This window comes from Camelina sativa, chromosome 16, assembly GCF_030686135.1.
Source record: "Camelina sativa cultivar CO46 ecotype springtype chromosome 16, ASM3068613v1".
In the NCBI taxonomy this organism is placed as follows: Eukaryota; Viridiplantae; Streptophyta; class Magnoliopsida; order Brassicales; family Brassicaceae; genus Camelina; species Camelina sativa.
The window spans coordinates 18,028,826-18,052,116 of NC_141895.1; the positions used below are offsets into that span (position 1 = coordinate 18,028,826).

Here is a 23,291-nt window from a genome sequence, read left to right on the forward strand (position 1 = left end):
TCAGCTAGTTTCTAAAGATATGTTCAGCCAGTTATCATGGAAATATGGATGTGGACCAATCATCTGGATATATGGACTTCATCATTTCAGGACAAAAAAATGAGTAGTGTTTTATTTGTGAGTCTATAGCTAAATGGATGTTGATGTAGTGCTTTGTTTCAGTTAGTTTCCAAGAAAAACCAAATTCTAATTAATTTAGTGACCATATTACTAATAAGATACATAGTTCACTTATAAAACAAATATTAGTGTTGGTGTGGACAGAAAACACATTATGTATTTAATTAAATTTTTTGATGAACAAAAACAAAAATATGTTATAAACGTTATTTGTTGCTTCTCTTCTCATACGCTTCTCATGTCATCACATCGCGTCGATTGGTACAAAAAATTCAAATTCTTGTTCATTATGAATAAGGGCAAAATAGTCAGACACAGTGATGTTTGTGTGTATTGTTGTGCCTTTCACTGTTCTAATGCATAATTACGAACCTTACTCCATGATAATGCATGTTTTTATAAATTTCCCTAAAAGTATAACAATAACACTTCTTAAAACAAGAATTTGCTTTTATTCGTTTTTGGTTCTACCAACTACACCCTCTAACTCAATATATGTATACATATATCACCTACACTCGTATATACATTATGTCTCTGATTGGTTATATGAGGATGTTATAAATTATCAATGTATCACCGCAAATCCAACGAGTGCTATTTAATATTTTTATGCAAAATCTAAACACTTGTTTGATAATATAATATAGCGTACTTATTATCAAAGTCTTTTAATTAAGATCAGAATTGGCATATTGTACAAATTTAGTATGAGCTTTATTTTTTTTTCTATTTCTTAGGTCAAGTACAATTCAAATTGAGCATGTATTTTGTTTTCAGATAGGGTTGGAAAGTGATTAGCTCTCTTGGACATGAAACAGAACTAAAGAAGTGGTGAATGTCGACGTTGACATTGTAAAATATCCATTTGAGATTTCCGAATAACAATTTTTAATAGTATACTAATATGAACAAATATAAGAATCCAAATTTAAACAATGTCAAGAAAAACAACACATTGACAAATAGGGAACAGATGCATTGTGATCTTTTCTGAAGAAAAAAGTTCATACACAAAGCGTAGACAATAATTTCTCAAATCTAGGCAAACGGTAAGACAATCAACAACTTGATCTGTTGTAGAAATGTGTTTAGTGTCTATGTACACGTGAAACACATGGAGATCAATCGGATGTGAATGATTGTGTGTTTTTATTCATTAACGTAAATCAATATTTATACAAAGTTGGTTACATATACTTGGTAGGATTAAATCAAAATAAAGTAGTATTGACATATAGTGATATTCTAATATATATTCTCACACTAAATCAGTTCAATTGTGCTACATTTTTTTTTTTTTATCTTGAATGATCAGTTCACACTAATTTACACAGTTACAATATGTTAAATTAATTATTATAATTTTTTTTAGGTTTGGTTTCTCTATTTTATATTTAGGATATAGTATTGAGGGTTTAGAATTTAATATTTGGACTTTAGGGCTTAGAATTTAGTTATTTATACATAGAAATAGAAAAGAGGTATTTTTGAAAATGACAACATAAAAGAGTAATTTTGAAAAATGACATAGGAAAATATGTATTTTTGAAAACCCCCGTAAAATAATGTAGATTTAGGATAAGTAGATCTAGCATATTGTACATATTTAGTGTGAGCGGCCGAGCTTTTTTTTCTTTGTCTTATTCGCAAATGCATATACGTTTCTAAAAATGTGAATTAGATCTTCATTTCTTATACATCAAAGAATGTATGTAGGAGAGATTGTAGAAAAAATAATGGTAGGAGAGATGTCTGAATTATATAGTAAAAAAATAAATGGTATTTGTATTTATGGGCATTCTCAAAAATACCTCTTTTTGAATGTCCTTTTTTTTTTTAATACTTTTTCATGTTGACCATTTTCAAAACTAAACATTTTTATGTACAAAATGACCAAATTACCTTTTCATTGAGTGACAGCGAGAATGTACAGTCACCAAAATCGAAAAAAAATTCCCGCCCAAAAATGGAATTTTTTTCCCGCCAAAATCGAAAAAATTTCCTGCCAAAAATTGAAAAAAAAAATCTTGTCAAAATTACGAAATTGGATTTTTCCGCCAAAATTTTTGAAATTTATACCTTTAAAAATTATTATAAAAACCTTGTAAACGATTTTAAAAACTTTTAAAAAACTTTTTAAAAGACATTTACAAAGTTTTTATAAGGTTTTACAAGACTTTTATAAGGTTTTTAAATCGTTTATAACCTTATAATAACTTTGTAAGTTTTTTTTGACGGGAATTTTTTTTTGTCGATTTTTTTTGTCAAATTTGTTTTGACAAAAAAAAATTGGCGGAAAGTTTTTTGAAATGTTTTTTGGCGAAAAATGTGGCGAATTGTTTTTTATTTTATTGATTAAAATATTTTCATGTAAGGGTAAAATGGTCGTTAAAAATCAAAGGTGAACAAAAATGAAAATGACAAAAAAAAAGGTATTTCTAACAAATTCCTTATATTTATAAATAGGTGGCAAAGAATGTTAAGTACTAGATACTATATGAATAATATATAATTAAGTAAAATACATAGAACTTATTTAAAACTATACTTCCGTAAGTCTCTGTCTGAAGACTTCAGATTTATAATCTCGTCGACGTAAGAAGAGAATTAATAAGAATAGTTTTTTTCATTCTATATCTCAAAATAATATAGGAGATTGATGAAATCTTATACAAATCTATGAAACAAAAGCCAAGAGTAGGCTAATATGGCCAGAACGAAAATGTAATTGTTTAAGAGAGTGAGCTTTTACTGTTTTACATCGGCTAACTAGACCAATATCACTCCAGGTTTCTACGATGTTTTTACGTGAGAAGGGATGTAGTTGTTACAAGAGCACTCTACTTCTATTGGAACATAAACAATACGAAATTATCTATATATACACATTGCTTAGAAAACCTATACGCATATTATTTAGTAGATAGTTAGCATTTGAGATGGGGAGACACGACAAATCGGCCCATGAACTTTTGCGGTGAAAATGGGGAACACATACGAGCTATTCGCACCCAAATACAAGTTCTACATATGAACAAATGATACATGGATCATGATACCCAATTAATCGGAAACTGTGTTCTATTTATAAAATCTAATGTATATTTCTGTAGTAATTTTAAGTTTATCAAACAACAAATATGTTCTTTTTTGTATATAGATAGTATTAGAGAGAAATAGTTAAGAAATAGTATCACACATATTCTATTTGACCTTCCTTACCTCCAATTCAATGGGATTTAATTTCTTATTTTTTGTTGTAGTGGGAAGCACTTGCGCTCTTGCTGATAGGGATTAGTGTAAATCAGCTGCCTTCTCTTCCTGAAGGTGCTACTGCTGTGGCTGTTCCAATTGCTACGGGTGCATACATCTGTACCTTTATCTTTGTAAGTTACATTTCTTGGCTCTTATATATATCCTTCCCTTGGAATTTAGTGTGGAAGTGATTTCATGCACATAGTCTGTTGTAAGTAATGCAATTGCGAAACTGTTGCTGCATCAAAGAAAACTTGTAATTCGTGCTAGACGCTTATTCAGCACATCATCATGCAGGTTACTATACATTTTTGGCATCCGTCTACAACGAGTATGCTCTAAAGAGCCAGTACGACACAAGCATTTATCTTCAGGTTAGCTAATCTTGATACACAGTTTTTTTCTCCATATAGCATCAGAGAAATGAACTCTCTTTTCAGTTCTCTGGTTGAGTTGGTTGTGTTAACTAACGCTGTGGTCAGTTACTGTCTAGATCAGAACTTTTGGCTTGTGTTGTTGAACTTTCTCTGTTCTCTGTTCTTAGATAGTGAGGTCTTTGTATGAACTTGATGTGAAGACACTATTCTCAACTGGTATCACAAAGGAACCCACCCGTTGCTTTTCTAACGGCAAGTTCAGATGACTTAAGTCGAGAATATTTTATACTTCATTATTGTTTACTTATTAACTCTTTTTAAATGGTATATTTTTGTGAATATTTTTGTAACATTTCTTCAAATCTAAATTATATATCTGTTTCACAACATTGATAAATCGGATATTGAATGGTGTAGAAGATATTCGGTTTTTTTTTAACTTCATAGTTAGGTAAACTCTTCGTTGGTATTCGAAAAGATCTCATATACTATTCAAGATTTGTTAATAAACATGACCCATTTTCATTTCAAAATAATTAGTTTTGGATTTTATGTAATTCAGTTGAACTTGATATAACTTAACAAAGAACTGTATTAAAACCGTTTAAGATTTTTTTTTAATCAATTACTAGAACTCCAAAATAATAATTTTAACATTTTTGAGAAAAATGATGAATATTTTAACTTGAATACAAAGAGTTTTCGTTACATAAATTCATTGTTACATTTTTTTGTCTATCACATAAATTATAAATATTAAATTTGGAAATGAAATATAAGTATTCCACTTATGAATTATGCCATTCAATTTTCAAAAAAAAAGAATTTAAATATTTAATTGGGAAATTATTTACCCAATGAATTAACACTGCATATTATAATATTACAACTTTAACATATTTAGTTATTAACCAGCTGTCTTAATACGAAAAAGGGAATGATAACGATGATCAACACAAAATAATCACTATATTGCATACTAACACCAACAGAACTAATTAAATAAAATTATTTTTAAGCAACAATAAGCTAATTCGCTCTTTTAGATCATTGTACCAATATAATCCACGGGCCACATCCATCATCACAATTTAATATCAATCTAATAACACAAGTCACATGGATCACAAACTAACAAAACAAGTATATTATAATTAGATAATATATTAAAAAAATAGAAAAATTAAAAGGACAATTAGCATGCATTACATTCTTAATTAATGCAATGTCGATTTTTTAAATTAAAAATAGTATTCAATTGTAGGTTGTATGTGAGTTTTAAAAAATATAACACAAAAATATAATTAGATATATTTATCTAATATAAAGTCTTAAAATATTTAAATAATTTGTAGTGTATATCAGTACTTATCAAATTAAATTATTTTCAAAGAATATGTGTATTAATGTTTAAAATTATGTATTATTTTCTAGCTCCAAATATATTTTATAAATTAACAAGAGCGATTTATTCATATGTAAGCGTAAACGGTATGAAGCAGATATACTATTTACTCACGCGAACGCATGACATATTTGACATGTTTAACAGTTTTACCTTAAGGCACTTTAAAATGTACATTATGGGGAAAATTAGAATGTATGTAAAAATCTTATCCCACATGTCAATCTTTTAAAATGTTTAAATCGTTTAATTTGCATAAAAACGACAAAATTTCAGCCTATGCAAATATATTAGCCAATACGAAACGTGACGGAAAGCGACAGGACGAGAGGTGAAAAGATGGGACAAGAAGGGTTTCCTGTTCTAAAATCTAACTAAAATCAAAGTGAAATATGATATTCTGATTTAACACCTCTAAGCAAACTATGTAAAATATTTTGATTAGTTTGAAAATACATAAGTAAATCACTTAATATTTTTAACAAACACTGGGTGTGTTTGTATTTTATGGATATCATAAAAAAACTAAATAATTTCAACCGAAATCGAATCAAAAGATCCAAAAAACACTAAATAATTTCAACTGAAATCGAATCAAAAGACGGATTGAAAATCTTTAATCATAAGATTATTTTTTTTTCTTATAAATATACTCTTAATATAATCAGAAACATATTAATGTTTACGCATATGATTTCATACCATAACAGAACATGTAAATTAAACTATAATTAAAATTCCAGTCTATTTATGGTATTGCGATGAGAAATAGTGGAAAATGACAGAAATTGGTTATTCATATAACAGAAAACATTGTACTCAAACTATTTTCAAAAAAAATTTGAGTAATATTATACAATTAAAAAATTTAAGACCCTAAAAGGGTTTATTATTTAACTTAATATATGTTTTACCACTGTTTTTGAAGTAATTTAATTTACTAATTAAGTACATATACTTTAAAAAACAATAATTAAATTTTGAGAAAAATCCAGTCTATTTATGATATTAAGACAATAAATAATATATATAAACTGAAACGGGTAAGTCGAATAATGAAAAACAATAAATTGAACATTTTTTAAAAAGGGACATAAATTTTAGATAAAAATACGAAATAAAAAAATATAGGTAGATAAATTCAAATGTGACGCTTTCACTAATTTGGATAAGGATTAACTATGCAACATGTAATTAACTACTTTGGAACGAGCACTTAGAAAATTTTGGTATTTTTGAAGAAAATGATATAGTTTTTGAAATTATATTTTTTTGATCATTTCAACTAACTAAAAAAATATAATCAATGGAAAACTCTGGTATCCCGTCTAAATTTCTTACTCAATCTCTTTTAATAAATATTGTCTAACGAGTAATTGTTTAACAGAAAAAAACATTATAATAATACATGATGCAACGAGAGACGAGATGAGACGAGAGAAGATGAAACAAGATAAAACAGGTCACTAGGGGATGAGTTAGGACGAGACGTATTTCCCGTTCCAAACTAAACACGTCTAAGTTTGAATTTTATTAATTTACATGAAAATAGCGCACATGTGCTATAACACCCGGATTAATATAATTCTTAGTCATTTGACGAATTTAAAATTTATATTAAAATGTTTTGTCCCGTATTGTAGCACGGGTTATTACCTAATACCCAATTAATCGGAAATTGTGTTCTATTTATAAAATCTAATGTATATTTCTGTAGTAATTTTAAATTTATCAAACAACAAATATGTTCTTTTTTTGTATATAGATAGTATTAGAGAGAAATAGTTAAGACATAAAAAGTTTAACCTTTTTTAATATGTGTGAAACTATTGAAACATCCATCTTTTAGAAATAGAGAAAATATTACTTAAAATCCACCATAGTTTTGTAAAAAGATCAATTTGTAGTAGTATATATTGCTGAAAATATCAGATATATGCTAACAGTCACATTAGACAAATATCTACTAAAAAATACATAATTCATGAATTGCATTGGTAAATTGTTATCTTTGACGGAATTACCATATTTAGATTTGACTATTTTAAAATGGTTTTGTATCTGTCTCAAAAAAAAAAAAAAAAGTAATCATCTGTTTATAAAAAAATAATTTAATCTAATAGAATAGTAGGATAATTTTTTTTCGAAATATTTAATTGAAAATAGATTTGTATGCGATATCCATAACAAAAAATGATATTAATCCAAATTAGTGAAAATTTAGGTATTCTAAATTTCTGTTTGGATATCTAAATATCGACATGTATACAATTACCATCATATCATGTATGAAGAAGGCCATCTGATGCCATTTTTATTCATTTTTCTCTTATACTATTTTCTTCTTAACCGGAAAATAAAATCCTTAACCGCTTTATCTACTGGTCATCAAATCAGTCCACTGCAATGAAATCCTCCACAAGGGTAAAACTGTAAAATTTCTCGGACTAGTGAGTATCACCATCAGATTAAAGAACCTTGACTTGTTGCGTTGGTAAAAAATAAAAACTCAAAATTGGGAAAATAATAATTACAAAACTCTGCAGAATAAAAACAAAACCCAAAAATTCCACTTTTTGCTCTCTCTCCCTCCCCTCTGCACCAAATAAAGCGCTAGCAGAGAGAGACAGAGACGAAATAGTACGATCACTGAAGCAGAAGAAGATCGAACGTCCCATAGTCATCATAGCACCGGTCACCGGCAAAACAACCTCTCTCTCTCCCTTCAAACCAAACCATGTCAGTCACCGGACCCTTCAGTCACCCAACAAACCTTAACCCAACAGCTCCGGAATTCTTACCGGCGACGACAAACCTAAACCCAAACCCATTCCCTTTCTTTATTCCGACAAGAATCTACTTCCCTCTTCCACCTCCTCCTCCGCCGCCGCCGTCTTACCCTTCTTTTTTCCATCTCCCTCCACCTCATCTTCTTCCACTAACTTCAGTAGCACCAACCAGAGCCCTGATGCTGTTTCCAGTCACTGGCAACGTCACCGAGTCATCTATAAGACAAGACATGGGACTGTTCGGCGAAGTCCGTGGTGTCCAAATGGAGAGAGCAGACGAAGGGATCGTGACCGTCCATTTCTACAACCTGAGAACCTCGCAGACAGCTTTCAATGAGATACGTTACCGTCACATGCAACATCAACTCCACTTCACGGCGGCGCGTGGACAAGTCTATAATCAACCGGTTTGGGCTCATTTCGTGTTTCCTCAACTCAATGCTGTTCCCGATGGAAACAATCAAGGCACGCTCGTGGTTATGAACTTGGAACCCACCGTCTCTTCCACTACCCTCCGTCACATTTTTCAAGCTTATGGTAAACGTTTTTAACAAAAACCACAATTTTTTTTTTTATGTAAAGTTTCAAACTTTATGTTAATTTTGTAAAAATCATGTTGTAGGAGAAGTGAAGCAAGTGAGAGAGACACCGTACAAGAGAGAACAGAGATTTGTTGAGTTCTTTGACGTTAGAGACGCCGCAAGAGCTCTCCGTGAGATGGACGGTAAACTTATCTCCGGTAAACCAATGTTTATCCAGTTTAGCCGTCCCGGTGGTTTAACTAAAAAGCTCTTCCTCGCTTCACGCTTCCATAAAAACTTCACCTTTGATAACAACCACAGCCACTATCATCCACCACCAACGATGATGATCTATAGTAACCAAATGTACGAGCAAAAACAGAGGAACAATAAGAAGAAGAAGAAGAAGAAGAAGAAGAAGCAAGAGAAGCATATGAAGAAGAGTTTTGATGATCCTCGTTTCATGATAAGGGAAAACGCTATCGCCGCAGGCGAGAACAGAGACAGAAGAACCACCGTGATGATCAAGAACATCCCAAACAAGTACACGTAAGTAAAAATAAAAGCATGCATCTTTTTCATTAAAACTTGTGATGGTGATAGGCATGTGCTTGATGATATTGTTCTAAAACGAGGAAATGCTTTTCTCTTCTTATTGGGGTTGACAAAAAGTCAACAAGACCCAATGGATATTAGTAAATGAGAAGCTCATTTGTATTTCATATGTTACTATTTTTGTATATGTTCTGGTCCCTTGGAGATTAACAAATATCGACTAGTCAATTTTATAGTATTGTTTCCATTTACAGTCAGAGGCTGTTTTTGAAAATGTTGGACACACATTGTAACGAGTGTAACCAAAAGGTAATCAAAGAAGGGAACAAAACTCCTATGTCTTCTTATGACTTTGTCTACCTCCCTATTGATTTCAGGTAATGTGTTATATACAGCTATATACACATCACTCTTTTCTTCCTCCTGCCACTTTTGTTTGACTAAAGAGTAAATCAGTGATTAATAATTAAAAAATTTGGTGTTTTGTGTTTAGCAACAAATGCAATGTGGGATATGGGTTTGTGAACATGACATCACCAGAAGCAGTGTGGAGACTTTACAAGACCTTTCACAATCAACATTGGGGAGTTTTCAACACTAGAAAGATCTGTGAGGTCACTTATGCTCGAATCCAGGTATTAAGTAAAAAAAAAAAGTAAACAATAAAGGTTCAATCTTAATCTCTGGTTTTATATAAGCTGTTTTGTTTTTGTGTTTTAAAAAAGGGTCTTGAGTCGTTAAAGGAACATTTCAAGAACGCAAGACTACCAGGAGTAGAGATGGAGCATAACAAGTACATGCCGGTTCTATTCTCTCCGCCACGTGACGGGGGGCTGCTGACGGAGCCTATGGTCATTGTTGACTCTTCGGATAATACTAATGTTAAGCCAGTGGCTGATGAAGAGAGCTGTAATAGTAATAACTCACGACGAGACGGGTTTGTGTCCGACAAGGACATGGTAGGAAGTGATGGTTGTTGTTGTCTTGGTGAGAGAATCGAAAGCGGCGGCGTTTGAAATGACGTAAGGGGAGAAAAAAAAATACAAACAGGAGATGAAAATTTAATGATGGTTTCGGCTTTTAGGCTGCGATCTATATGTGTAGCTCTGTGTCCAATGCCTTATCATCATCATGTTCTTCGTTCTCTCTCTCTCTCTTCATCTTTTGTTTTTAGGTTTTTTGTTTGGATGTGTAAAACATCTTTTGGTTAGTATTGAAATGTTTGGCAACTTTTTCTTTTGTATTAGAAAACAAAATTAACGTTGTACAAATGTGTAGGAACCTTTTTTGTCCTCAAAATATTATGGTTGTACGTTCACTTTGTTTTGTAGGGGGTTGCATTTTGTTTTATTGTTCCCATGTCTCAATTACTATGGTTAACCAGTTTAAGATCTAGTTCGTAAACACATAATTTTTGTTCGTAAATAGAATGTAACTAATTATTTGCACATTAATATTGATAATGATACATACATGAAAGAGTACAGTCATCATGTTAAGCTCTTTTTTTTAGCCTTTCTTGTCACTTTACTTTAATACTTGGAAACAAAAATTACACTGCAATTTTAATGACTATTATGCTATGAAATCTCTAATCACTAGCTAGTAGCCTAGTAGTAGTACTATTATACTCCTAGGTTTTAATCATTTTTCTCTTTTTTTTTGGTTAAAATTTGGGTTGCTTGTTCGATTTAATCAGTTAGTGTTGACTTTTACAGATTCTTGGGAATGATTAAATTTCAAACAAGTACTCGTACTTACAATTTCATAATCCTTGCCGGTTTTGCTTCACGATTTTCACAACACTTCTTAATTCTGAAATTTGCTTGTCATTTTTATCCACTCTTTTTAAAGAGTTAGCGTTCTCCAATATTTTAAGTAGTGTTTATGACTTGAACATGCAACTTCGAAACTTCTAAAGCATACAATTAAATTCACTTATGCCTTAGAACCACCAAAACGTTTTAAGTATCAAGGCCTTACCAAAATTATGAACTCATAGACTGCAAGCACAACATAATTCTAGAATCATATATATGCCTTCGACTCATTGTTTTTACAGTCATATCCGCAAAATATATAATTAATTGTGGACGTTTAGAAATTGTTAGCTTAAATATGTATAAGCTACGAAAGAAGATTTATATTTTGTTGCATAATTCGGATATTTAGTTACTACTACAGCAAAAATGAGGTAATTATCAAAGAGGTCGTATCCTAGTGATTGTATTTCAAAAATGAACTTCACTTGGTAGGTTTGAATATTCATGACAAAATACCTCTATTTTAAAAATCTTTACCTAGCACCGATTACGCCCCGTAAATCGCTATATTTGTCCTTTTCGCCTCAATTAATGACTAATCCCCGTGTAACATCGATTATCCAATTATACAGCAAAATCCAACTAATTCCCGCTTAATTTTGTATATACCGATTAATTTTGTATATATTTTTGTTATTTAGATATTTAAATTAAGAGTTTATGATGTTTTACAATAACTAATGTACGAACTTTTGATTAAAATTATAATTTTTTTAAAAATTACGTTTTTATGTGTTAATCGTAATTTTAAAGACAATACTATAGTTTTATATTATATTTGATATTTTTCTTTTCACATAAACAGAATTATACATATATTAAGTACTATATATTTTTAATTTAATAAAATAATCATAAAACTAGTCTCCGATTAATTCCTGTTTAATCTCCGATTTTCTCAATAGGTGTTAGGCCCATCCCAACCGCCCGACTAACGCTTAGCGATTTCTAAAACAAATGAAAATACTAATCAATTTACATGTTCTAGTAGCCCGACACACATATACGTGCCAACAGTGGCGGATCTAGAAAAAAAGATTATCCGGGGCAAAATTTGACTAGAATTAAAAGAGAAAAAAGCTAAAAAAGATTTTAGGAATTGAAGTATAGTTTAATGAAAAACTCTACTTTTGTTTTCTTTTTAAACTAACTTTCTAAAAATTTGGTTAATAACTTGTACGTAACCCAGTATTATTAAAAAATATGGGCTTGTAATGAGAAATTAAATAAAATAAATTGGGCTTTTTACTTGTGTTTGTATGAATTAGAAAAATAATAAGTTAAAAAAAACGTTATAGAATAAACAGAGTACTAGAGACATTTAACATATATTTACTAGGAGCATAATTCAAAACTGTTATAAAATAACATTAATCTCAGAAAAATTGACGGTGGCAACTGCCCCTGTTTAGTACAACGTGGATCCGCCCTTGTGTGCCAACCAAAACTCCAAATTTCGCAGTTATAAAAAAGTAAAAACCTAACCATCAAATCATTATTATCAAGTGTAAAAAGGAGATAATACATTAATAGATTAACAATTGTAGTTCTGCATTAAATATGATAAAGTATAATTGATTAATAATTTAATATTGAGTACAATAGTGGATGCTTTTTTTTTTCTCTTAATTTAAAACAGAGGAAGATGAGGTTGCGCCTTGTTTTATTTAAATCGGCCCTTAGTTAGCGTAGGTTTCCAACAGACTACATATTTTGGTGAAAAAAGGGGCCGATTAAAAACATATTTTTATGGCACCAGCTTCACTTGCTTGTACCAATCACCGACTCTATATTTAGAATGTAGTTTTAAGCACATAGAATTTAGTATTTAGAATTTAGGGTTTAGTTTTAAAAATTTAATTTGAAATATAATTCTGTTTTTGCAATTTAAGAGACAATGTGCTAAATTTGAAGAAAAAAACTTTTTTTGGTGGTATTTGTGAGAATTGCTGAATTTTAAAGAATAACATCATGTAGATTCATTTTCATATACTATTACAACTCCTTGTAAACATTGAACATATTATAATGCTAAGGAATGAAACAAAAAATAAACATCATAAATTAAAGGGCAATATTAGTAGATAACTACAGATTCAAAAAAGAATTAAAAAATGACCATATAGGTAACTAATTTTTTTGAGAGAGGAAAAAAATCAAAACTGCCGTCAAACAAAAGACAAAGATACAACAATTTATTGTTATTTGTAAAAAACATAGTATTTAATTAAAAAAGTCATATCATACTAAAAAATGCATATCATTTGGAGAAACAATATGTTTTTCACATTAAAATTTATGTTTTCGAAAAAAATTACATGTAAATTTAATAAATAAATAATGTGTAATACAAGAGAACAACATGTTAAACAGAAAGATCTTATGCTATCACTTGTTACTTGTGACTATGTGTCAGAAAATACAGGTAACTAATCTTTTTTAGAGAGGGAAAAATTCAAAACTGCCCTCGAACAAAATACAAAGATACAACAACTTATTGTTACTTATGGAAAACATTTAATTAAAAAAATTATGTCATACTGAAAAAGGTATATCATTTGGAGAAACAATGTGTTTTTAACATTAAAAGTTATGTCTTTGGAAGAAATCATATGTAATCTTGATAAATAAATAACATGGAATACAAGAAAACAATGTGTTAAAGAAAAAGATCTTCTGATATCACGTGTAATATTGAGAAAGTAGCGTGTTACAAAAAAAATTAACATGTATAAAAAAACACAGACGATGGAGATTCTAAGAGCAATGCAGTGCAAGGTTCTCAAATTAGTTATCACAAAAATAAATTAATGAAATATTAAAAATTAAGAGAGAGATTTAGAATCGATTCTCAACTAAGAACTTTTGAAAACCCTTGAGAGACTCTCTTGTCCACATGTCACTATATAATTAGTTTAAATTTCTATTTTATTTAAAATTAAAAAAAATAATTTAAATAAATTAAAAGTAATTAAATACTGTACTATTTTTTGAGAGACTTGGTGAATCTATGTGCATTGCACATGCTCTAAGAGAGATTATAATCTAACAAACGGAAGAAAGAGAATATTAGAGTGTGAATGATTGCAGCAATTGAAGCAGACAAATCTGTCTGCGAATTAGACTATTTTTTATTTAATATTCATGAAGCGTTGTTTGCAGGTTGCAGCGGTATGATCCAAGGCTGCAGCAGACTAACTATGGACCGCTTTTACAAGGGTATACTATACGGCCGACTGCTCTTACTATTCACACCCTTAACATTCCAATTTCGTTTCTTCTACCTCTTAAATTTTTTTTACACAGCGGTCATTTTCAATATATTTTTTTCCCTCTATTTGAAATTTTAGCCCAATTAAAGAAGAGGGAAAAAACCCTTTCAGATTCCCACACTACTCCTTAACTTTTGGTTTTCTCATCTTCTCTATTCAATTTCCCAAATTTTCTTAAAGTTGCTCCATTGCTCTCCAGATTGAGCTTCTTTGGTTGTTTTCAAATTCTTCTTCTGCATCGATTTTGTTATTCAGACTCTCTATTGTTCCTCAAATTTCGAACCTTTTTCACCTTTACTTTCCCCGTTGTTATGGCTATCAAGGGTGAGAAACAATCAAGGCGCACCACCAATCCCGGTGTACGAGTCATCGGAGGAAGGATCTATGATTCAAGTAATGGCAAAACCTGTCACCAGGTGAAACCCTTAGAACGACTCTACGATTTTCTGAAATTTTGTGTGTTTTTCGTTGGTTATGCTAAAGACTTGATTTTCTTTTTGGTTTATGGTTAAAGATTTGATTTTGTTTGTTGTGGCTAAAGACTTGGTTTTGTTTGTGGCTTTAGACTTGAGTTTGTTTGCTGTGGCTAAAGACTTGATTTTGTTTCTCGCTTTAGAATTGAGTTTGTTTGTTGTGGCGAAAGACTTGGTTTTGTTTGTTGTGGCTAAAGACTTGATTTTGTTAAGTATATGATATTAAAGTTTCTTTTTTTTTTAAGATTCAAATGTTGGCTTGTTTTGTTTGCAGTGTCGACAGAAGACGATGGACTTTGTTGCATCGTGCAAGGGCATGAAGAAGGACAAGCAATGTACCATTAATTTTTGTCATAAGTGTTTAATAAACAGGTTTGTTTTGTGTTTTGTGTTTTCTTGTATCATCAGATGTTCCTGAGGTTATGTGTTCTTATTATGTGTGTGTTTTTGATATTGAATCATAGGTATGGTGAGAATGCAGAAGAAGTAGCAAAGCTGGAAGGTTGGATATGTCCTCAGTGCAGAGGCATCTGCAATTGCAGTTTTTGCAGGTAAATTACATGTCTTTGAGATTGAGCTTTATGAATTAAAGAGAGCTTTTTAAAAATGGTTGTGAGGATTTAACAGGAAGAAACGAGGGCTAAATCCCACTGGGATATTGACACACAAAGCTAAAGCCAGTGGATTAGCTTCAGTCTCTGAGCTTCTTGAAGCTGAGGGGCCTGATAACTTTGCTTATCAGAAGAAGCCAAAACTGGTACTGTATACAATTACATAAATCCTTGTTTTTGTGATCTTTAGCTTCCGAGTTTTATTATGCTTACTTGATTAATATGGTTTCTGCAGGATGTTGCTTCTATGGAAGACAGTAGTGACAACAGTGACTCTGTTCTTGAGAAAGATACTAAAGGAGCTGGTGAGAATTTGAGTTTTGTGTTTTGGAAATTGTCTACTTGTCTTATAAAAAGGAGAGGCTAATGATTTTTACGGTTATGAAACAGATATTACCAAGGAGAAGAAGAAAGTGGTAGGCAAGAGCACTAAAGCACTAGAAGAGGAGATACAATTTGAGGCTCAACTTCCTCAGGGTATAAGCTTGACTTCTGTGTCAGGCATTGTTATACCAACTGAAGAAGCTGGAAATGTATTCCAGCTTTTTGAGTTTTGCTCAGCCTTTGGAAAGGTATGTTAATTGCTCTCTATTGCTTCATTACTAACTTATGATCTGTAATTGTTTACTCATGTCTGTTTCATTGTGAATTTCCTAATAGGCTCTTGATTTGATGGAAGGACAAGCTGAAACTGTTGTCCGTGAACTTTTCATATCTGGGCGTAACTCAAGGAGACAACAATACTGTTCTATTATCCCGATGATGATCCAATTGTTGGATTTAATTTCACAGGATAGAGAGATGTATGAGTCATTTTCAACTGTCATCATAAGTACACATATGTTTGTTTTCTGCTTATGTGTCTGATGCATTTGAATTTGATTACAGGTCTTTGTCTCTAAGTGAGACTGACAGCAGTTGGTTCACTGCTATTGGAGAGATCCTATTGCAGTCAGAAGTTTCAAGCGATGAGTTCCCACCTGAAACTTTTGTAGCGGGTATTGCTGAGTACGAGAAGATGAATGCATCAAGAAGGCTCAAGCTTCTCAATTTCTTATGTGATGAATCACTTAGCACATTGTATGTGAATCTTTATATGCCAATATCAACTTTTCTTGTGGCTTATACTTCGTTATGAGTTAACGTATTTGTGAATATTTTCCAGGGCAATGAGGAATTGCATTAACAACCAGAATGCAGAGTGGAAAGCAAAGGACAAAGAAGCTAAACAAAGGGCTGCAGCTGCAAAGGAAAAGGTATTTTGTAAATCTGCAAAGCTGGTTTAAATTTTAAACTCTTTCTGCTTAAAAGCTCGTTTTGTCTTATAGGAGAAGCAGTTCAAACTGAAGATGCAAGATGATGTTGCCAAATCCATTATGGAGAAAAACAGAGCTCCTTTGTCCATTGAAGAGCATAACTTAATTATGTCTCAAATTAGAGCTGAAGCTAAAAAGGCTCATGAAGAAATGGTGGAGGCAAAGGGCATGACATCTGGAAGTAAGTCTAAACCCTTTTTGTTAATTGTCTAACAAATCTTCCAGTAGATTTTTTGTTTCTTTAACATGATGAAATCCATTTGCAGCAATGCTTATATGTGATGCACGTAGAACTGAACCAATCATGTTGGAAGAAAATGGTCTTGTTCTCTGGAAACTGAAGTGCTATGAAGAAGAACCAAATATTTTGCTTCAAGGTTCGAACTTTACTAAACTCTTAGTTTATGTTTGTTATGCAAATTTGTTTAGTAATTTAATCTCAATCTTATTGATGCACAGATCTAGGAACATTTGACAGTTTATGTCCAAATGAAAAATGGTTAGCTTTTAAGCCTGAGCAGAAACCAGAGATAGAGAACTATATCTCTTACAAGAGGTAAGTCATTCTCATAATGAGGCAAGAGCATAATATTCCGATTTTGTACTGTTAAAATGAAGATTTTTTTGTTTGCTTCTGTTATGTAGGAGGAAACTGATTCAAGCACAGAAGAGCGCAAATGAGGAAAAGAATGCCAATGCGGGTGCATAAGAATCAGCACCAAGTCAGTCCCAACTCAAAGCTCAGCATTTCTGAACAACCTTGAAACTTTATTTTTTCTTTCTATTGTATAAGAAAAGTGGAGTATGAGAATAGGCCATTAACTCATTTCCTATTCTCTCTTTTGATTCTTCTTTTTTTGTCTCCTCTGGTTCAGTTCAGTTTAGTTACATTGGTATCGATTAATTGTAACTGGTCTAGTTTTTTGGTCTAATGGAAACTGATGGAGGATGATATGCTAGTTTTATGATTCACATTCTTACTAATTACTAGCTCTTACTAAGCTCAAACTTGTCTGTCATCAGACATCTGAAATCTGTTTGACTTGTACATGAACATGAATCCATGACATATAGTTACAGTACAAGTTAGAGGAAAACAAAAAACCAGAACAAAATGCTGATACGTCCCCACTTGTAGTATTTCATTAGTTAAGAAGAGCAACAAAAACGCCATTATTCATCATCATCATCCGACCACATTCAGAAGCATATATGGGAATGTCATTTTATGCAAACTCAATTTCGGTCCATAACAGTAAAGACAAAATGTGCAGGAAGAAGTGAACTGATATGATTCCCGAAGAAGAAGAAGAAGATCAGGCAAGAGGATCCTCCTCTCTAGCTTTCCGCAGCAGCTCTGCTCTAACCCGCCTTACCTCCGCTTCCTTCTCCAATCTTTCTTGCTGCACATAGTTACAGTTTTATAATCAGAATACTACTACTTAATTCCAAGAAGAAAACATATCAGTGAGCTGTTTTTTCACTTCCCTAATCACAGTCTCTACTTTGTGCTTTCTCACAGCAAAAACAATCACGAATTGAATCAAACATATCAAACAAAAGTTAGGCTTAGCTTAGCTTCTAAATCATGACATCTTTAACAAGGCGTCTAACGAAACCCCTAGGCCAAATGAAACTGTTCATCTCCATGACCCAACATTTCATAATCTAATCATGGTAACGCTTCTCAAAACAACTACTAATGTTTGGCTAGAGAGGAGAACATATCAGTGAGCTGTTTCTTATCCCTTATCACAATCTGTGCTTCTTCCACAGAACAATCCATCACAAATTAAAGTAAGCGCAAACGAATACAAGTAAAGATTGAAGCTTCTATAATCCAACATTCCATAATCTAAGCATTTGAGTCATAGAAAGTGCTAATCATGGTAAAGCTATAACAACAATTGCAGATAGTGAAGAACACTAAGACACTGAACAAAAACCAATTACTCCATGGCTATGTACTTGTGTATCTTCAACAAAATGAGAAACGAACACAAAACAACCCATTTCTCAAAAATCGAGATCAGTCTAGGGTTTGACCTAAATTCCTAAATTCGGTGTCACATTAGCTCAAAATCGAAAACTTTTTATGCAATTGAATCCAAAATTATGACAAAAAGGTTTCAGATTTCACAGAGAGAGAGAGAGGGAAAGAGAATCAAAGAACCTTCTCGTCTTGATGAAGAGCGATCCACACATGAACTTTGTCCATGGATTGCCAAAAGGCGAAAGCTGCCAATGTCATGCCAAAATAGGTCAAAACCTTCACCATTGTTGTAGTCGTCTGCTAAATCTTCTTTCGCCGTATAAGTTTCTTCTTCTTCTTCTTCTTCTCGTCGTCGTTTCTCAGAACAGAGAAGGGTCGCAGATCGGGGGATGATGATGGTGGTGGTGGTACGGGGTAAAGATCTAGTGCAGGAAGATACACACAACTAAGTGTGTGTTTACAATTCCAGACTGGATTTATCTCGAGTAAATGCCACGTGTCTTTATCCTGGAAAATCAAGGATAACCGGATCCGGATCGTGCCTTACCTATATTCGGATATAGAATTGTGTGACTTTTTGATAACTGGTTTTTATAAATAAATATAGTAGTAATATGTTAAAGACCACAATTGCGTTAGGTGCGATTTCATTTCTTTTTCAAAAATCATATCAACCGAATTTTGGTCCACTATGAATACTGTGGGCATTATGAGTACTGTGGGTATTGTGGACATTATGGGCACTGTGGGCACTTGCTTAGGCTGAGACTCAGAAGGAATGATATTTACAAACAACATACATCTTCGCTTCTCATAATTAACAAAGTCTAGATAAATATTAACATTCTTATCATCATTAAGCTCACAATGTTCCGATGTTTCTACTGTTTCTACCACTAATGGATTGTAGCTCAACTTCAAATTCAAGTTACTTTCAGCAAACCCAATCTTCATGTGTATCTTTGCTTTTAACATCAACAATGTTATATTCCTCTTGAACATTATGCTATACATACGACCTTCAAATTTAAAACGTAGGCTTACGTTCTCGCACATTTTATCCTGCCAAACCAACAAATATAAAAAATCTTAATTAGTACGACTACTAGTTTTACTAGTTGTACTACATGAATCAGTATTACTAGTTTTACTAAATATACCAGTATTACCAGTTTCACCACCTTCTCTCTCCTATCAAAATCGAACAAAATGGTTTCGGGTTCTAATGGTTCTAATCCAATCTCTGTAATTCACTACGATTCAAACACTAAAATCCAAATCCATTTCTTATCTACTAGATAACTCAATCGACCCATAAACCTCCTTAAAACACCCAATGTGCTAAGCAATCTTCAATCCAAATCCAATTCAATTTTTAAATTTTCAAATCAAGAAACAAAATCAATCAAAAGGTACTCTAATGTGAAGAACGCACCTGCATTTTGAAGGAGAACGAAAAAATGAAGAAAAAACAATGGAGCTCCGATCATAGAATACTCGCCGGCGGCGGACCCGAAGAGATCGAAGACGTCGAGCTGATTTTTTTTTCTTTTTGGTTTCTGTTTTTTTTGGGTTAAAAAAAATAAATCAGAAAATGAAGAGGGTAAAACCGTCTTCACACATATGTTTGAAAAAGAGGGGATGGGGTATGAAGAATAGAGAAGGAGATAGGAGATTAGTAAAAAATTTATAGGGACTTTTAAGACTGTTTTAACCTAGTTTATATGTAAATAATTTAATTGGAGTAAACATCTCAAAACTCCCTCTTAGAGTAAAACAAATCTCTTATCTCCCTCTTTATTCTCTATACCCCTTTCTTATTTAAAAAAATATGTTCTGACTAAAATACCATTCCTTCTATTCTTTCATTTTTTAATTAAAAACAAAAAACAAGAAAAAAATATAGATCTCGATCCTCTCTTCCTCTCTCGCCGCCGTTCTTCGCCGGAACTCTCCACCGTTGCTGTTTCATCGCCAGAGCTCTCCATCGCCGCCGCTTCTTCGCGACTATGGAGCTGCATCGAGCTCTTCTTCAAAATCCAAATACCTTCTTCAACAAAATAATCTAACAATAGTTGATTGAATTGGTTTTTCTCTTGGGTGTTTTATAGATTTGATTATGCAATTATGCAATTATGCAATTATGCAATTCACATTGGCTGTTTACCATAGCTTATGGGTCGATTGAGCCTTTAAATTGATAACAAATGAATTTCAGTGGTTGAGTTGTAGTAGATTGTAGAATAGAACCCAAAATCATCCAATTTGAGCTTTTGTAGTATTAATGGTAAATGTAGTAAAACTGGTACTACTGATAAATGTAGTATAACTAGTATTACAGACTGAGTTTTTTTTTTTTGGTATTGTATTTGTAGGATACAATGAGCAACAATGTCAAAATACATTTAGATTGTTAAGGTCACATGGATAGTTTAATGTTGAAGACATATGTGGGATATGATGAACAATTTACTATTTATGATGATAAGGAGCTATGTGTTTATCTAATCTAACATCCATTGATAATGAGAACCGTAGGTGTATTTTGTTTGTGGAGGTCATCACTATTTCGGAGCTGTTTAAGCAAGTGCGGAGAGCAGACACAAGAATTATGACAATTTCCACTCAAAGGATGATAAAATCGGGCCTAATGCCATTTTTTGTTCAATAAAAATCTGTAAATGTGGTTTACAAGTTCGAAGGATTGCAAAGACACATATTTCTCAATTACAAACTGATTTCAATAATGTAATTTTTATATACTAGTTTTTTTGGCAACATGGTAATACTGGTATAACTGAGGAAAAACATGTATAACAATTATGTTTTTTTTAACAAAACCTAAACGAAAAGTACTTAATATACTTACTGTCTTCGTAAACTTTAGAAAAAATGTTACAATGTGTAATAAGAAAGAAGTTACAAAATTATGCTGTTATGAAAGACTCAACACAATATATTCCTTATACTTTTAAGGTCAGTTTGTAAATAATAACCAACTAAAGATGAAAAAGTTGCATAAATATTTGTTTTAAACATTTGAATGCATAAAACATTCGTAATTATATGTTAATAGAATTTAATCAACTGTAAAACTAAAAAATATAATTTTAAGAGTGTGTAAAACTAATTAAATGGAAAAAACCTAAAAGTAGAACTATTTACAAGTATGGTACAACTACTATATTGGGTAAAACTATGTGTGAACACTAGGTGTGAACACACATATTACACACGTGGAAATACATTTCGGATTTTTATTTTTATTTTTTTCCCCATAAAAATCAAAAATGTTGAAAATCTCATATTTTCTAAAATCCCAAAATTCCAGATTAGTTTTACCTAATATTTCTAGTTGTACAGGACAAAATCCAAAACAAAAAAAAACAGATTAGTTTTACATAGTAATTGCAGTTGCACACAACTAAATTCCAAAAAGTAATATGAATCCAACAAAGTTTTATAAGTAGTTCTACAAATAGAAATAAGAAGAACATCCAAACACCCACAAAATTAGTTCTACATGTCCATGACCTTGTAAAGACTCTTTTACTACGGTTATTGGTGTCTTCCTCCACGGCAGTCGGTTTAACACCCTTCTTTTTCTTCTTACCAATGTCTTGTACCAACATCATCTCATGGATATTACACCTCGTCGATACTTGATTTTCTTGTTGTACTCACTCGAGGGGAAGTAAATTCTAAGAAGCTATAGTGGTGTCGAGGAGGAGGATTCCTGCAACAAATAGTTATACCAAGTATTATCAAGTTATATTTTTTCAGAAATTCATATTAAGACTCTTCGTTCTACCTAGTTATTCTAATTTTACACACTAGTTCTACCTAGTTATTCCAGTGTAACAAAATACTAGTTAGTAGTGATACTTCTATATACCACAAAAATTTGATTCCGAGAGACATCAAGAGCAATTCCAACTAGTTTTATTTATTTTACATGTTCATACGAATCCAAACTTACCATTGAGTCGATGGTCTCGCTCTCACTTCGGCTTCTACTTCTTCTCGAGTTTGTTCCCAGCTCGAACTACTTGATTCCATAAAGAGGGATTCTTCGTTATCTCCTTAAACTTCATCTCGATTACTTGATTCTGGAAAAAGGGATTCTTCGTTAGCTCCTTCTTCTACGACCGCATTGGAATCCCTCTCTCCCTCTTCTTTAACCACCAGATTCAAAACCTCTTTCTACCACCGGATTATCTCCTCCTTGTACCAACGGTTCTGAACCCTTCTTTTACCACCGATTTTGAATCTTTCTCTCCTCCTTCTTTTACCACCGCTTGCGAATCTTCCTCTCCTTCTTCTACTTGTGTGATCTTAGTGTTTTTTTTCCCCCACCTTGTTCTTACCATCCTCGTTATCAAGTATGAAGACAAACGATGAAGAAAAAGAGCGGTTTGTATTTTCTCTTTTAATTTAGGGATTTAATCGAGTTAGAAAGAGGAGAGAGAGAGGAGATTGGGTTAGATCCGATTTTGTTATGGGTGGGTGGATAAAACCCTAGTTTTCTTTGTAATTTTTCTTATTTTTGTAGGGTAAGGGAGTAAAACACCAATTTTTCGGATTTTAAATAAATCAAAAATAAATTTTAATTAGACGGGGGAGTTTTGAGATTTTCGATTTAGTTTTAGGGACTTTGGAGACGATTCCTCATTTAATTGTATGTAAATGTTTTAAATGCTAGTTTATAATTTATATAAAGGAATTAAATCCTAGATTGTTTTGAGCGGTTTGAACTCATTTTCAAATTTGGATTCGTG

At 32.0% G+C, this 23,291-nt stretch overlaps 3 protein-coding genes across 3 annotated transcripts; 2 read left to right on the plus strand and 1 right to left on the minus strand.

Annotated features, from left to right (window-relative positions):
* The first annotated feature begins 7,722 nt into the window (after window positions 1-7,722).
* On the plus strand, window positions 7,723-10,347 carry LOC104750584 (protein terminal ear1-like). The gene is made up of 5 exons (XM_010472401.3): window positions 7,723-8,486; window positions 8,572-9,019; window positions 9,280-9,402; window positions 9,519-9,660; window positions 9,751-10,347. Exons 1-5 carry the CDS (start codon window positions 7,898-7,900, stop codon window positions 10,039-10,041), a joined length of 1,593 nt encoding a protein of 530 aa, XP_010470703.2. The 5' UTR covers window positions 7,723-7,897; the 3' UTR covers window positions 10,042-10,347.
* A 3,572-nt stretch (window positions 10,348-13,919) lies between these two features.
* Window positions 13,920-17,479, plus strand: LOC104750585 (uncharacterized). Its single transcript, XM_010472402.3, has 13 exons — window positions 13,920-14,536; window positions 14,868-14,965; window positions 15,058-15,144; window positions 15,221-15,350; window positions 15,440-15,509; window positions 15,595-15,776; window positions 15,865-16,007; window positions 16,093-16,284; window positions 16,370-16,460; window positions 16,533-16,701; window positions 16,787-16,897; window positions 16,980-17,076; window positions 17,166-17,479. Exons 1-13 carry the CDS (start codon window positions 14,432-14,434, stop codon window positions 17,227-17,229), a joined length of 1,539 nt encoding a protein of 512 aa, XP_010470704.1. The 5' UTR covers window positions 13,920-14,431; the 3' UTR covers window positions 17,230-17,479.
* A 39-nt stretch (window positions 17,480-17,518) lies between these two features.
* LOC104701388 (uncharacterized) lies at window positions 17,519-19,066 on the minus strand. Its single transcript, XM_019227685.2, has 2 exons — window positions 18,694-19,066; window positions 17,519-17,923 (listed from the first exon to the last, which is right to left on the minus strand). The coding sequence occupies exons 1-2, from the start codon at window positions 18,796-18,798 to the stop codon at window positions 17,837-17,839; spliced, it is 192 nt and encodes a 63-aa protein (XP_019083230.1). The 5' UTR covers window positions 18,799-19,066; the 3' UTR covers window positions 17,519-17,836.
* Between the last annotated feature and the right edge of the window lie 4,225 nt (window positions 19,067-23,291).

Bases quoted from the DNA above. Each gene is read 5' to 3' on its own strand.
- LOC104750584 (XM_010472401.3), top strand. From the start codon at position 7,898: ATGTCAGTCACCGGACCCTTCAGTCACCCAACAAACCTTAACCCAACA. The intron at 8,487-8,571 runs GTAAACGTTTTT...ATCATGTTGTAG, and splicing joins TCACATTTTTCAAGCTTATG to GAGAAGTGAAGCAAGTGAGA. The intron at 9,020-9,279 runs GTAAGTAAAAAT...TTCCATTTACAG, and splicing joins AACATCCCAAACAAGTACAC to TCAGAGGCTGTTTTTGAAAA.
- LOC104750585 (XM_010472402.3), top strand. From the start codon at position 14,432: ATGGCTATCAAGGGTGAGAAACAATCAAGGCGCACCACCAATCCCGGT. The intron at 14,966-15,057 runs GTTTGTTTTGTG...ATTGAATCATAG, and splicing joins CATAAGTGTTTAATAAACAG to GTATGGTGAGAATGCAGAAG. The intron at 17,077-17,165 runs GTAAGTCATTCT...TCTGTTATGTAG, and splicing joins AACTATATCTCTTACAAGAG to GAGGAAACTGATTCAAGCAC.
- LOC104701388 (XM_019227685.2), bottom strand. From the start codon at position 18,798: ATGGTGAAGGTTTTGACCTATTTTGGCATGACATTGGCAGCTTTCGCC. The intron at 17,924-18,693 runs GTTCTTTGATTC...AACTATGTGCAG, and splicing joins CTCTTCATCAAGACGAGAAG to CAAGAAAGATTGGAGAAGGA.